The sequence below is a fragment of the Hemiscyllium ocellatum genome, chromosome 22, assembly GCF_020745735.1.
Source record: "Hemiscyllium ocellatum isolate sHemOce1 chromosome 22, sHemOce1.pat.X.cur, whole genome shotgun sequence".
NCBI classification, from domain to species: domain Eukaryota; kingdom Metazoa; phylum Chordata; class Chondrichthyes; order Orectolobiformes; family Hemiscylliidae; genus Hemiscyllium; species Hemiscyllium ocellatum.
The window spans coordinates 7999653-8014911 of record NC_083422.1 but is presented as its reverse complement, the minus strand read 5'-3'; the positions used below and the strand labels follow the sequence as shown (position 1 = coordinate 8014911).

Below are 15259 nucleotides of genomic sequence, written 5' to 3'. Positions count from 1 at the left end.
CTGTTGGATGGTGTGTGTGTGTCTTTGCCTGTGTGCACCTTAATCTGTGTCTGTGGTTCTCTGTCGGTCTGTGCACACTTGTATGTGTTTGGGTCTGTCATTGTGTACATACTTGTGTGGCCTACTGTCAGTATGTGCTTGTGTGTGCATCTCTTTCTATGTGTGTTTGTTCCCTCCGTGTGAATTGTTGCACATATCTCTCCATCTCACTCTGGTTTCATGTGTATCTTTGACAGGTTTGCATACACTGACAGAGACACAGTCTCCATCCCTTTTCTGTCAGTCTGTATGTGCATGTGTATATTTGTTAGCCTGCATATGCATGTGTGATGTATGTCTCCTAGTCAGTCCGTGTGCATGTTCCCATGTCTTGAGGGACACCTGGTCTCTCTGGTCAGCTGTGTGCCTTCCTGGTGCTTGCTCACTGCTTATGCATGTGACACACAGTCTGCCCGTCCACACTGTGGCACACTCCTTTCTGCCTGCCTGTGTGTGCACCCAGCACACACGCTCTGCCCATCTGCATATGCCTGTGAGATTCTGTGCACATGCCCTTCAGGTTCACATCGCGTGTGCACCCGACACAGTGTCCATCTGCATGCTGCTGCTCCATGTGTGTACAAGTTTGTCTCTGAGCGTGGGAGGTTGTAGTTGATGACTTCACTTTTACTGTAATCTGTACAGAATGCCATCACACTGCAACAATGTTATGAAAGAATTCTAAATCTAAACCATTTTTGGGCATGCTTAGCTGAACTGCAGCTTGTCTGATATTTCAGAATCAACTAAAATTGGATAATTTCCTCTGTCATTGGTATTCACATTTGTTAAGCATGTTTCAAACAATTAGCATGATGCAATGAGGAACCTTTTCTGAAATTAACAGGATAATGTTTCTAAGGCCCTCTTTACATGACAAAACCTAATTGACTAAAGATGAATGTGTCATTTGTATGTTTTGGCTACACTCTCTCAAATTCAGATAATAAACTCTGTAAAAGGTATCCTAGGGTTTTCTTACGGATGGTAAATACTCCAAAGCACTGAGTAAAGCCTGTTTCATGGTCTTACATAATATTTGTTTGTTTTGTTCTTAATGAAAGTGTATGTACAAACTAAGCAGTACTTTTAAAAATGTCAACACGCTGCATTATAATTGGATTTTGCATTTCATCAGCGATTCCGTTGTTTTGGAGACAGCTTACCAAATCCCGGGGCTCGTTACAGTTTATGTCTGAACCTTGTCATTATATCAGTCATCAGCCACTGAACAAATATACAGTAATTAAATGGGAATTGTTGTGTATTTCATGTAGCTTTTGATGTCTTGACTGCTCTTTATAGTACAATATGAAAGAAAGTATGAACGTCGCTTTTGAGTTGTCAAACACTGTGCTTAATGGTTGCTAATCTCTCTGATCTTTTATAACTGGTTCCAAGCACTTCAGCAAAGTGAATTCTCAAATAGTCATGTCCCAGGCAGTTCCTACTTACTGTCGGAATATTCCACAGCAGTGCAGAAAGTGCTTGAATTCCTTTCAGTGTGGAATTGGTGCGTGACTGATGTGAGTCGTGTTCCCTGGGGCATTGCTGGCTTAGTATGAACATGTCTGTTGGTTACAATGAAAATGACATGGAGCAGAGTGAGATTTATGGTGTTTGAGGATCTTTGTGGCCACAATATATTAGATAGCAAGGCAGTAGTGGTACTGAGTTGTGCCCATTGGTGTCAAGCGATGAAACAGCATTCTGGACTCTGATGAATTGATAAGGAGTGGTTTAGCTTTTACTATCTGCGGGTGTATGTATGAGACCCCCCTCTCCCGTCAGCATAGACCTACTGCTCCGAGTATTGCCATGTTGTAAGCAGAGTAGCCTCCGTAGTTTTTCTAGATATTTCTGTTGGTGCATAGTTACAGAGGAGGTCACTGGAAGAGAGCAAATGGCAGTCATCAGTCTGAGTCAACAAGTGGCTGACCTGATATCACCTGGTTTGCATTCGGTCAAAAATACATCAGTTGTACTGAGGGCGCGATGTTCTTGATTGATACAGGTTAGTGCCTTGTCAGGGCACAACGGGGGAGTGAGGGGGGTGGAGAGGGAGGGCACCACATAAAGGTTCGGTTTGAAGCCATAAGACCATAAGACATAGGAGTGGAATTCAGCCCATCGAGACCACTCCGCCATTCAATCATGGCTGATGGGCATTTCAACTCCACTTACCCGCATTCTCCCCGCAGCCATTAATTCCTTGTGACATCAAGAATTTATCAATCTCTGCCTTCAAGACGTTTAGCGTCCCGGCCTCCACTGCACTCTGCGGCAATGAATTCCACAGGCCCACCACTCTCTGGCTGAAGAAATACATTTTACTGCCACTTACTTCACCTGTGTCCACGCCACGTCCAGAAACTAAACCGCTGTAAATTATGTCCAACCTGTGAACAGTGAATAAGCTGTTGCAAAGCTGTCCTTCCACATAATCTGCTAATTCAGGGTCCTCGCAATCAGTGCAGGTTCATCTTCTCGGGGTCAGGGATGAGCAATGGGTCCACCTCACAGTGAGGTAAAAATGATAGGAACATACAAATTGCAAATGTATTGCTGCGAGTGACCTTCTGGTGCCAATCTAAACCTGGCGCAGCAGTGATTGGGGGGCCACCAATGACAGGGTTGTGGCTACGCAAAAGAGCCCAGTTGTTGCTGCAGGATTTTTTTTTAATTGGTGCACCTGGGAAGGGGTGAGAAAAATTTGGAAGTGAAACAAAATGTCATTGCTGTGAAAACTTTCCCTTTTTTTGAGATTGCAGCTGAAGAAATTGTGCTTAGTTAAATATTTTGCAGTGAAGTTATTTATAGCAGTGAAAGAGTGCAGCTGCACAGAATGTACACACTCAGTACATGGAGAGCTGTCATCCACAGTGGACTGTCTGCATTCTCAATGGGGTATTGGAATGATGGCAGCATTTTACTGGGAATGGGCATCAATCGAGCATTAAGGGCTCCTGTACCTTTTTAGTGGGAAGATTCATTGAGCAATGCTTCTAATTATATGTTTAATAATTAGTTTGGTTAGACCAATGTGGGTTTGCCATTTTTAATATCAGCACAGAACTATACTTGCAATAAGCATTATCTGATTGTTGCTCTTTGAGTTTCTGAAACTGTTCCCCATTCTTTTATTTTCAGCACCAAATCTCAAAGGGCGCCCACGGAAGAAGAAACCTCCCTCCCAGAAGCGGGACACCCAAGCTCTGAATGGCCTGAGAGATTCCAACGAGGATTCGGATGGAAAAGCCAGTGCCAAAGTATGGTCTAGTTCAGCTCTTTTCATGCCTGGTATCTTTTGCCATGGCAGCCTTTTTCTTTATTATTGTTTGCTACTTGTTCGCAGGATTAAAAGCAGTGTCCGCTACAGCCCAGCGAAGAATGCTGTTGCTCGAGTCAGGAGGGTGTGTATTCAAGTCCCACCCCCCGACGATTTGAGCACAGGAATCAGGCTGCTGCCAGGGGTTGGCGGCTGCCTTCTGAGCGCAACATAAAACCATGCCCCACAGCTAGCTGTTTCAGATGACTGCTCACTGAGTGAGGAGACTGGGGACTCAAGTCCTACTTCAGCATTCATAAGGGCTATAAGACCCTGGAATAATCTTGCAATGATGTACTGGAGCTGCTCCCCATTGGGCATAAATAGCACTGTGTGGGTGGCGTTTGTTGGATTTATAGATGAAATGAAATTGGATTAGATTGAGAGATAGAAGCACTCGTCTTTCAATGATATAACAGTAATACTAGAGCCTTGTGTATCTCAGGTTGCCATGTATACCAGTAGTTTTTATTAAGGTGCGATGAGCAGAGGTCTGCTCACCATGGGGTAGCTCAGTGGTTAGCACTGCTGCCTCACGCTGTCAGGGACCTGGGTTCAATTCCAGCCTTGGACTACTTTCTGTGTGGAGTTTGCACATTCTCCCCGTGTCTGCCTGGGTTTCCTCCGGGTGCTCTGATTTCCTCCCAGAATCTGAAGATGTGCAAGTTAAGTGAATTGACCGAGCTAAATCGCCCGTGGTGTTCAGGGATGTGTAGGCTAGGTGCATTAGTCAGGGGTAAATATAGAGTAATAGATGTAGCCGAATGGATCTGGGTGGGTTGCACTTCAGAGGGTTGGTGTGGACTTGTTGGGCCTGAGGGCCTGTGTCCATACTGTAGAGATTCTAATTCTAATTCTTTCCCTCCCCTCAATGAGTCTGTCTTGAACCTGAACTCTTAGATTTGTTGTTAATCCCAGCAGCAAAAGAGAAATGTGAGTGCGTCATCCAGGCTGGCATTGTCAGGGTTCTAGGTGAGGTCTTAGAGTGAGGCCCCATCAGCTGCCCCCTTCAAATGGAAGGAAAGATTCTGTGACCCTATCTTGAAAAGGAGCAGGGGCATTGTCCCTGGTGTCCTGGCCAATATTTATCCCCTAATCAATCACTTTTTTGAAAAAAATACTCTGATGCTGTAGTTATTGTCATATAGCTGTTTGTGGGAGCCTGCTGCTGCCTTTCTCGACATTGTACCGATGACTTGCACCTCAAAAGTACTCCATTGGCTGAAAGCTTCTGTGGAGGTCTCTGAATAGATGAATGGCTGAACTTGTATAAACAGTCACTCGTGCTGACCTTTTGAGCCGCAGCACTGTTGTAAATTTTGTTCTTGTTTTCCATCTCAGGCAAAATGTGAGCCCAAAGCCACGATGGTGAAACCCAAGAATAACGGCAGCAACTGCAAAAATCTCCCGGCGGATGAGAAATCCGAGGTTGCAGCTGATGAAGAATGCAGAGCTGAGGAGCAAACGTTCCTCGTCACACTTTACAAATACATGAAGGAACGAAATACGCCAATAGAACGGATACCGTACCTCGGATTTAAACAGAGTGAGTGTCATCTCTTGAGTTTTGGCAGTTTGAAAAGTTCTGTGGAAAACCTGTTTGCATCACTGAGCTTGCTAGCCTACACGTGCTAATCTGTATCTGCTATATGTAGGAAATCAAGAGACTGGACGTTGTGGTGACAACAGAAATCTCAGGTTAGAAAAATGCTAGTGGGGTGTGGTGGGAGCTTTCAAACCCACTTTGGCAGTCGGTATCTGGGCCACATCTCGCCAGCAGCAATGTCTGTGGGTGGGGACTGCCGCCCCCGATTAAATCTGGAGTGGTGGCCATTGCAGAGACTGCACCCGGAGGATGAGGGAGTATCAATGGATTGGTGGCCTCTTAAATTCCAGCAATTAGGATGTTAATGGGAGGAGGATGCTGTAGCCATTCAGGCAGGCCCCAGGCTGAGTGATGGTGAAGGCGGGCAGTGCTGTTGTAATGGGAGAAGTGACCACAGCTTCCAGGGAATGCACGCAAAGGAAGACCACCCTCACTGAGCACATCGGGAGGCTGCTGTGGTGGTGCCGCCACTCCCCAGTGACTGGTAAAATGCCAGGGAGATGCAAAAAAGGCCCTTGATCAGCCACTTAAGAATTCTGCGAGGGACACCTTTCATCCATGACATAATTGCTGCCAGATTGTGGGCCACCTTACTCGCCACTTCCCCCTATTTTAAAAAATAATGGGCTGGTACTCTCCAATGGAAGAGCTCTACAATCTACAATACATTTAAAGATTACATTGATCCAGGAACTGGTTTTTGTAAGCCAGGATGACACTAAGGTGAATGTTAGTGTGACGAGTTTGTCATCTGGGTTTGTGTTCTAGTCTGAGCTGCGACACTGTCTTGGAGCTCCAGCAGCCTGAACAATTCCCCCCCCCCCCTCGGGTGAATGATCTCGACTAAATTGGTGGCAGAGTGAAGCTTTTTTGGGTAGGATTGAGTCACCCCTTACAGTCAGTATGGCAAAGTTGGAAACATGTCCCCAGATAAGGAGTGAGGATGTGATATAATGTGTTGACAGAATGATTCTTGGGAATTGTCAGACAAGAATTAAACTCTACCTCGTCAGTAAAAGAGACAACCAATACTCTGAGCTAACTACAATGAGAAGTGTTGTTCACTACTTGTTAAGACCTTTTTGAAGGCAGTTCCTTGGAAGTAAATATAGAATTATGCAGCCATTCCCAACGTGTGTCTGCATAATGTGTGTGAGCATAATCAGCCCAGCCACCCCAGAGGTGTGAATGACAGAGACCTTGTCTCATTATAGCCAGAGCTACCCTGTTTAGATGGAGAAGGAAGTTGAGAGTTTAGGAGCTCAGAAACCAATCAGGGCTCACTGCTTGCACCAAAATTCTGGCTAGGCAGGAGGCACATGATGACAGATTCTAGTCAGTGTCTTTTGAAAACAGTGTTGTGTTTTCCTGAAAAGGCTCTCCCTCTCCCCCCCCCCCCCCCCCACCCTGACATGGGGGCATTCACATTACGACATGGCAGTGAAAATCACCAGTGCCCTCACGTTTATAACACATGCTCATCTGACATCTTAATCTGGGAGTTCCAGGAGTGGGACAGTTTGCGCTCTGTCCATTTATCAGTTGTAAGTCCTATAGTGCTCTGGGCCTGTGGGGAGCTCCTCCACCTCACTGAGTCAGGCTGGCTGCCCCTCCACCTCACTGAGTCAGGCTGGCTGCCCCTCCACCTCACTGAGACAGGCTGGCTGCCCCTCCACCTCACTGAGACAGGCTGGCTACCAGCTTTCCTGAGCCCTGGGGTGTACCTGACCTGTCTTGACTTTCTCTCAAACCCGCAGCTTTAATAATAACGGCTGCTAGTGAGGCACTCGTGCGGTACACATCCACTACTGGTTAAAGGCCTAACCAGTTATCTAGCTGTATGATCAGCTGTCTGAGCTGCAGGAGATATAGGATTAATCACAAAGACCATGATTATCTGCAGCTGATCATGTACCTAGAGAACTAGTTACTGTATTTCTGACTAATCTTACACCCGTGGCTGCATGAAGGCACTCAGCTGCCGTGTCCGTGGGCTCGTGGCTGTGTCATTGGTTGCATGCCACTCTTCAAGTTGGTCACTGAAAGAGCCCTCATTCACCAGCCTGTCCTGGCATTGAACATTTGGCTTGTTTGAAGTCACTGATCTGTCACTGAGACTCCCAGAAGAGTGGAAGCTGCCAGTCACTGAGTGTTAGAGCTTTGGGCCTCTGACCCATAATTGAGACCAGGGTGGTCTTCACGACCAGCACATCCAACAGTAACATCAGCGGGGCTAACTGCCCTGTTCAATAGCAGGGCCCAGCTCATCAAGCACACTCAGCTGAGAGGTGGCAATGTTATTGCACACACGCAGGTTTGACTCTTCCCCCTGCTCGGACCAGCCAATACTGATCATGTGCTCTTGTTCTCTGCTATTCTCCAGTTCAACAAAAGCTAGTCTTCAATTTCAGCATGGACTGAGATTTTTTTTGTTAGGTAAGACATCAAGGATACAGACCAAGGTTGGGCAATTAGAATGGAGGGACTAAACAGCCATGATGCCATTGTCTCTTTGATGGAACGTGGACCTCACTGACAAGGCTAGCATTTGTTGCACATCCTTAACTGCAACTGAACTGAATGGCTCGCCATGCCATTTCAGGGGACAGTTAAGAGTCAACCATATTGCTGTAAGTCTGGAGTCACACGTAGACTGCGCCAGGTAAGGACGGCAGATTTCCTTCCCTTAAGAGTATTGTGAACCAGATGCACAAATTGAAATTGCTGGAAAAACTCAGCAGGTTTGGCACCGTCTGTGGAGAAAAAGCCGAGTTAACAATTGGATCCAGTGACCCTTCTGAGAACACAAGCCCTTTGCTTTTCCCCCATTGTCCTGTCCTCCCTGCACTGACACCTCCCATCTCAGATGAAAGGGCTGCTGAGTACTGCACTGACGGGATTTTTCAAATTGCTCGAAGCCTTGGGAAGTGGCTGATATTATTGGGTTCCCAACCCCGAACATGTATTCCCGGTAATGTGATAGGGTCCAACAACTAAAAATCTAACCCTGGTTTCTGGATTCCTTGTCCAATTCTATAATCACTAAACTATTAGACTTGTCTACAGCTTTGGCACAACGCTGAGTCTGTATTAGATTGGAATTTAATAAAATGGATTGATCACCGTGAGCATAATTAGCTGTGGAAATCACTGTCGTGCAGGTGCACTCTTTTGGCTTATCTTGAAACGCTTCCTTCAGATTGCAGTGAGGATATAAAGTATAATTTGTTTTATCTTTGATCTGTAGAGCCTATGAATGGTGTTACAAGAGAACAAAGAACAGAACAGGAGCAAGTCCTTGGGCCTACCAAGGCTGCATTGGCACATAATGCCTTTCTAAACTTAAAAACTTTCTTCCCTCTCCACAATCCACATCCCTCTATTCCCTGCCTATTCATATTATTATCATGATGCTTCTGAAATGCTGCTATTGTATCCACCTCCTCTGGCAGCGCATTCCAAGCACTTACCCCTCAGAGTGTACAAAAAAAAACCTTGCCCCTCTCATCTCCTTTCAGCTTGTCCCATTTTACGTTAAATCTATGTCCCCGAGTAATTGACATTTTCACCCTGGGAAAATGACTCTATCCATGCCTGTCAGAATTTTCTTAACTTCTGTCAGGTTGCCCCATATCCTCCAAGGTTCAAGTGAAAAACGAAGCAAGTTTGTCCAATCTCTCCTCTTAGCTAATACTACCCAAACCAGGTGACATCCTGGGAAACCGTTTCTGTACCCCCTCCAAAGCCTCCACATCCTGCTGGTAGTGTAATGACCAGAATTGTACATATTCCAAATTAAAGTTCTCAACCACTACTTGGGTTGTCACTTTCAGGGAGCTGTGGACCTGTACATCTAGATCCCTCTATGTTGATGCTACTAAGGGTTCTGCCATTTACTGTCTACTTCTCTCCAACATTAGATCTTCTAAAATGCATTGCCTTGTATTTGTCTGGATTAAACTCCATTTGCCATTTGTATGCCAAAGAATCCAACCTATCTATATCTGGCTATCTTCTTTACTATATGCAATTCCCCCAATCATTGCGTCATCTGCAAACTTACTGTTCAGGCCACCTACATTCTCCTCTAAATCATTTATGTATTGTTTGTAATATATATATTACAAACAATAGGAGTCCAAGCACTGATCCCTGAAGAACACCACTGGTCACAGATCTTCAATCTGAAAAACACCCTCCCACTGCTAATCAATGTCTCCTATCAGCTAAGCCAGTACCGTATCCATCTTACGAGCTCACCATGGGTCCCATGTGACTTCACCATTTGTATCAGCCCCTCCCATGATGGACCTTGTCAAAGCACTTGCTGAAGTCCACACAGACAACAACTACCATCCTGCCCTTATCAATCGTCTTTGTCACTTCCTCAAAAACTAGAGTTTGAGAGACATGACCTTCCCTGCACAAAGCCAAGTTGCCTGTCGCGAATGAGTCTTTATTTTTCCAAATGTGAGTAAATCCTATCCCTAAGAATCTTCTCCGATAATTTCCCTACCACTGACATAAGGTTTACCAGCCTGTATTAAATTCTGGCTTAAATCTGTTGCCCTTCTGAAACAAAGGAACAAAGTTGGCTATTCTCCAGTCCTCCGGGCCCTCTCCTGTGACTAAAGAGAATACCAAGATTTCATACGGGCCCCAGCAATTTCCTCACCTGTTCCCACAACATTCTGAGATAGATCCCATCAGTCTTGGGGACTTATGTACCTTAATGCTTTTCAAAACACACACACACACACACACACACACACACACACACACACACACACACACACACACACACACACACACACACACACACACACACCGTGGACCTACCCTTTCCCCAGCCACCCTCCTGCCCCTTTTATATATGTCTACAACACCTTGGGATTTTCCTTAATCCTGCATGCCAAGGACATTTCATGGCCTCTTTTTAGGCTTCCTAATTCCTTTTTGAGTTATAGAGATGTACAGCGTGGAAACAGACTGTTTGGTCCAACCTGTCCATGCCGACCAGATATCCCAACCCAATCTAGTCCCACCTGCCAGCACCCGGCCCATATCCCTCCAAACCCTTTCTATTCATATACCCATCCAGATACCTTTTAAATGTTGCAATTGTACCAGCAGCTTTAAAATACTTCAGGGCATTTTCTAACTGCAGAGCATTCATATTGTGGGCTACTCTAGGCTATACTGAGGGTATTGGGATAATGTGAATCAAGTGGGTCTTAAGATCATAAGTAGAATAAAATATCATCTTTGTAATTATGCCCCTCTAAATTACATGTACATTCTTTTTAATTAGGTAGTCAGTAATACAATCTATAATACAAGTACTTTGTAATATACAGGAGTTGCTTCAAGTTTTGAGATGACTGTCTGTTCATATTTGTATTTCTGTTTTTCTTGGCCATGCCTTCCTGACTTTTTTAAGGATTTATTCACATAGGCACTATTTCCCTTTCCTTTAAAACTGTGGATCCACATGTAATCACGTGTCTCATCACACAGTCAATACTATTCACCTTTGGTTACTGTCCCTGTTTGATCAGCTTCTCCTCTTTATATTTATCCTTGAAGATCTCCTTTGCTGTTGAGCTCCTCATTTCGTCACCACATTCACAATCCCTGTTGGAACTTGAATCATTCATTGAAGTATTGCAAGGGCCCAAGTCAGAGTCACCAAAAACAAACTTGTAATGGAGGCTGCAGCACACTATCCTGCCTTGTTGTCTGCAGCCTGTCCGCAGGTTTTAACCTATAAACTACTAGGTTGTCTGAGGATCACCCCCAGAATTTAAATCCCGATGGTCACCTTCCTCAGTGTTGCCTTTGTAGTTGCTTCTGCAAGTTATTCGAAAGCAGCCAACACATTCTACCTGCAGTGGTTCATGACTCTCATCCCAAGGTTAGTCAGTGTGCTGTCAAAATGAAAGGATTGTCCTTTTCCACTCCCTGTTCCTCATTTAACACCAGCCCCTCCCCACATACCAGCTTCCACACGTCTAACTTGCCACTGCTAACCTTGGCTTTGCTGTTGACACAGATTTTCACAGAGTGGATTGCAATGCGAAAGGACTCCTTTTTAAAATAATGATGGTATTTGAATCAAGTAACAGCTTCATAGCTCAAAGTCTGAATTGTGGCATAAGAAAACCCCATAGCCTTCTCATAAATACAGGTTCCAATCAAGGAATAATTAAAATACACACATTCTGTGGGTTACAGGGAAGTGGTAGACGGATATTAAAAGATGGAATATGGAATTAAAATGTTTTATAAAATTTGTAAACTGATACATTATAGACTGTGGAGTACATTGTAAATGTCATTATTTAAGTACTTCATTGGGGACCCAAACCATATTATGAATAAAGCTACATGCTGCAGGGTTGGACACTGGGAACACATAACCACCTCTTCTTTTTTGTTTTATTCCTTTGTGCGACTTGGGCGTCGCTACCTGGCCAGCATTGATAGCCCATCTCCATTTGCCCTCAAAGTTGGTGGTGAGCTGCCTTCTTGAATCACTGCACTCCACTTGCTGTGGGTTGACCCACAAAGCCGAAAGGGAGGGAATTCCAGGATTTTGGCGCAACGCCTGTGGAGGAATAGAACATAGAACATAGAAGGATACAGCGCAGTACAGGCCCTTCGGCCCTCGATGTTGCGCCGACCGAATCCTACCTAACCTATACTAGCCCAATAACTTCCAAATGCCTATCCAATGCCCGCTTAAATGACCATAAAGAAGGAGAGTTCACCACTGATACAGGCAGGGCATTCCATGAACTCACAACCCGCTGTGTGAAGAATCTACCCCTAACATCTGTCCTATACCTACCACCCCTTAATTTAAAGCTATGTCCCCAAGTAACACCTGACTCCATTAGCGGTAAAAGGTTCTTAGTATCTACCCTATCTAAACCCCTAATCATCTTATACACTTCTATCAGATCTCCCCTAAACCTTCTCTTCTCCAATGAGAACAGCCCCAAGTGCCTCAGCCTTTCCTCATAAGATTTTCCTACCATTCCAGGCAACATCCTGGTAAACCTCCTCTGCACTCGTTCTAAAGCTTCCACATCCTTCCTATAGTAGGGCGACCAAAACTGCACACAATACTCCAGATGAGGCCTCACCAGAGTCTTATACAACTGCAACATGACCTCAGGACTCCGGAACTCAATTCCTCTGCCAATAAAGCCCAGTACACCATATGCCTTCCTCACAGCAGTATTTACCTGGGTGGCAACTTTCAGAGATCTGTGTACATAGACACCTAGATCCCTCTGCTCATCCACACTACCAAGTAGCCTACCATTAGCCCAGTAATCCATCATCTTGTTATTCCTACCAAAGTGAACGACTTCGCACTTAGCTACATTGAATTCCATTTGCCACATTTCCGCCCAGCTCTGCAACTTATCTATATCCCGCTGTAACCTACCACTTCCTTCCTCACTATCCACAACTCCACCGACTTTTGTGTCATCTGCAAACTTGCTTACCCAGCTTTCAAGTCCTTCCTCTAGATCATTTATAAAGATAACAAAAAGCAATGGTCCCAAAACAGATCCTTGTGGTACACCGCTAGTAACTGCGCTCCAAGATGAACATAATCCATCAACTACTACCCTCTGTCTCCTTCCAGCCAGCCAATTCCTAATCCAAATCTCTAATGTATCCTCAATGCCATACCTCCGAAGTTTTAGCATTAGCCTACCATGGGGAACCTTATCGAACGCCTTACTAAAATCCATATACACAACATCTACTGCTTTACCCACATCCACTTCCTTAGTCACCTTCTCAAAGAACTCAATAAGGTTTGTGAGGCACGACCTGCCCTTCACAAAACCATGCTGGCTATCCCTGATCACATTATTCCTACCCAGATGTTCATAAATCTTATCCCTTACCATTCTCTCTAAGACTTTGCCCACCACTGAAGTCAGACTCACTGGCCTATAGTTACTAGGGCTATCCCTACTCCCTTTCTTGAACAATGGGACCACATTCGCTATCCTCCAGTCCTCTGGTACTATTCCTGTTGACAATGACGACATAAAAATCCAGGCCAATGGCTCTGCTATCTCCTCCCTAGCTTCCCATAGGATCCTGGGGTAAATGCCATCAGGCCCAGGAGACTTATCTATATTCATCCTTTCCAATATTCCCAAAACCTCTTCCCTGAATGGCGGTATATTTCCAAATCAGGGTGGTGAGTGGCTCGGAGAGGAACTTTCAGGTGGTTTCCAAGTACCTGTTACCCTTGTCCTTCTAGGCTATGTTGGGAATAATTTAATTCATGGTTTTACCTTTCTCAGGCAGTCTGGAAGCCAGGATGTGGGCACTGGGGGGGGGGGGGGGCGATTGTCAGGGTACTAGCTTCCTATGCGCTATAGTAACAAAGCTGCCCCACTGTAACAAACTCTGCTACCACTGTATTCTAGAAGAGGTTTGAAATTTAAGGAGTTTAGTGATTGTCAGCAGTTATCAAAAGCCTGAATGTTACTTGTGCTGAGTCCTGTGAAGATAGCCAATGTGGTGATTAGCAGTGGAGAACTATCCAGAGAATGATGGCCCAACATGGGGAGGATGGGGATGTGATTGACTGGCTGAGTAAGAAAAAGTCGATCTTGTTGCAGTCCATTCTGAGCAGGCACTGTGGTTCAGAAGCTCTGCTAAGCAGTTGACTCCCATATATTGGGTACAGAACTCCATGTGAATCAAATTTATATTGCTGTTTTGAAATACCATTTTTCATGCACGATGAAAGATTGTGTGACTGAATAGGTTGTCCTTGACTCATGAACACCATTAAACATGTGTCCAACCCCTCAACCTGGTGACCAGCTTTGGACATGGATTGTTTCCAATCCATTATTGGTGGGTCTGAAACCTTTTCAGTTTCTACAGCTCGAGTTAGATGTCGGGTGTTATCCTCACCTCTGTGTCAGGTTGTTCTCGGTTCTACTCCCCAGATTTGATGTGTATCCCAGTGTTGTACAGAGGGCGTGCCGTGCTGCTGGCGGTGATGTCTTTGGCTGGGATGTTAAACTAATGCCCTCCTTGGAAGGATGAAGGAGAACCCGTAACTCTGTGTTGAAGCAGAGACCGGGAAGTCACCCAGTGTTCTGCACAATATGTATCCCTCAGCAAACATCACTGGAACAACCCGAGGAAGGGTCAGTCGACCCAAAACACTAACTCTTCACAGATGCTGCCAGACCTGCTGATCCTTTCCACCAAGTTCTATTTTTGTTTCTGATTTACAGCATCCACAGTTCTTTCGGTGTTTATTCACTGAAACAATCTGCCTGTTCATGATGTAACTGCTGCTTGTGAGACATTGCAGGATGCAGTTGGCTGCTGTCTCCTCCATTTACAGGGGGCACCATTCTTCAAAAGTGCTGGAGAAACTTGCGATGTCCAGCAGTAGTAAAATCTATACAGATGTATTTCTCTTTTTATTGTGAACGCTGCCAGTAGGAGCCCGTGATCTTTCCCTATGGAGCTGAGAAAGAAAAGTCTTGGACACCTCTACACCAGGCAGTTATTAAACACCCAGGGGTAGCTGGCTTGTTAGCACACTGCATTGTTCTTAAAGTACTTGTGCCTGATAATTTGTTTTTATATATAGCACAAATGGTGCGCTTAATGCTGCCTCTTCTTGAGCTCTGTAAATGAACACAGTTGCTATGTTTCTATTTCTCCATAATTCTTATTTTTGCACATATTGTCCTTTTATAACAGTTAACCTTTGGACCATGTTTCAAGCAGCTCAAACTCTTGGAGGATATGAAGCGGTAAGTCCAATATTCCCTTGCTAACGATTACCGCTCTGTAACTTTGCCCCTTTCAGCCTTGTCATTCAGCACTCTGTATAAATAAACAGCGGCTCTGATGAATTCTTAGAATGGCTGTAACCATTCTGTATGTGTTTATAGAATCATTTTTTTTGCACAGAGGCTAGAGATTAGATCCAGATTTAGAATGGAGCAGATTTATTGTAAAATGCTATAAGTGGAAAACACATGTAACAGCTCTTCTGTCAAGGAGAAAAAGTGAGCTCTGTAATTTTTTCCCATGTTGCCTCTCAAAGGGGACAATTATAAAACCAAGCCAAAACTAGGGAAAGGAATTTTTAACTTGGCTGCTTGCTTTGCATCTGTTCGTTTGTAATATGGGAAAGTATTAATGGCTGCAAAGTGAGTCAGTAATGGTTGTTAAAGAATTGGAAAGGCCATTTGTCAATGGTTCCTTTGACAAGCTAA

General features: G+C 44.7%; 1 protein-coding gene across 1 annotated transcript in view; it reads left to right on the top strand.

Moving 5' to 3' along the window:
* arid5b (AT-rich interaction domain 5B) overlaps positions 1 to 15259 on the top strand; it is a 127421-nt gene that overhangs the window by 82198 nt on the left and 29964 nt on the right. The window contains exons 5-7 of the mRNA XM_060841862.1: positions 3190 to 3308; positions 4709 to 4913; positions 14739 to 14791. Coding sequence (XP_060697845.1) covers positions 3190 to 3308; positions 4709 to 4913; positions 14739 to 14791 — 377 coding nt within the window. The remainder of the gene's footprint in view (positions 1 to 3189; positions 3309 to 4708; positions 4914 to 14738; positions 14792 to 15259) is intronic.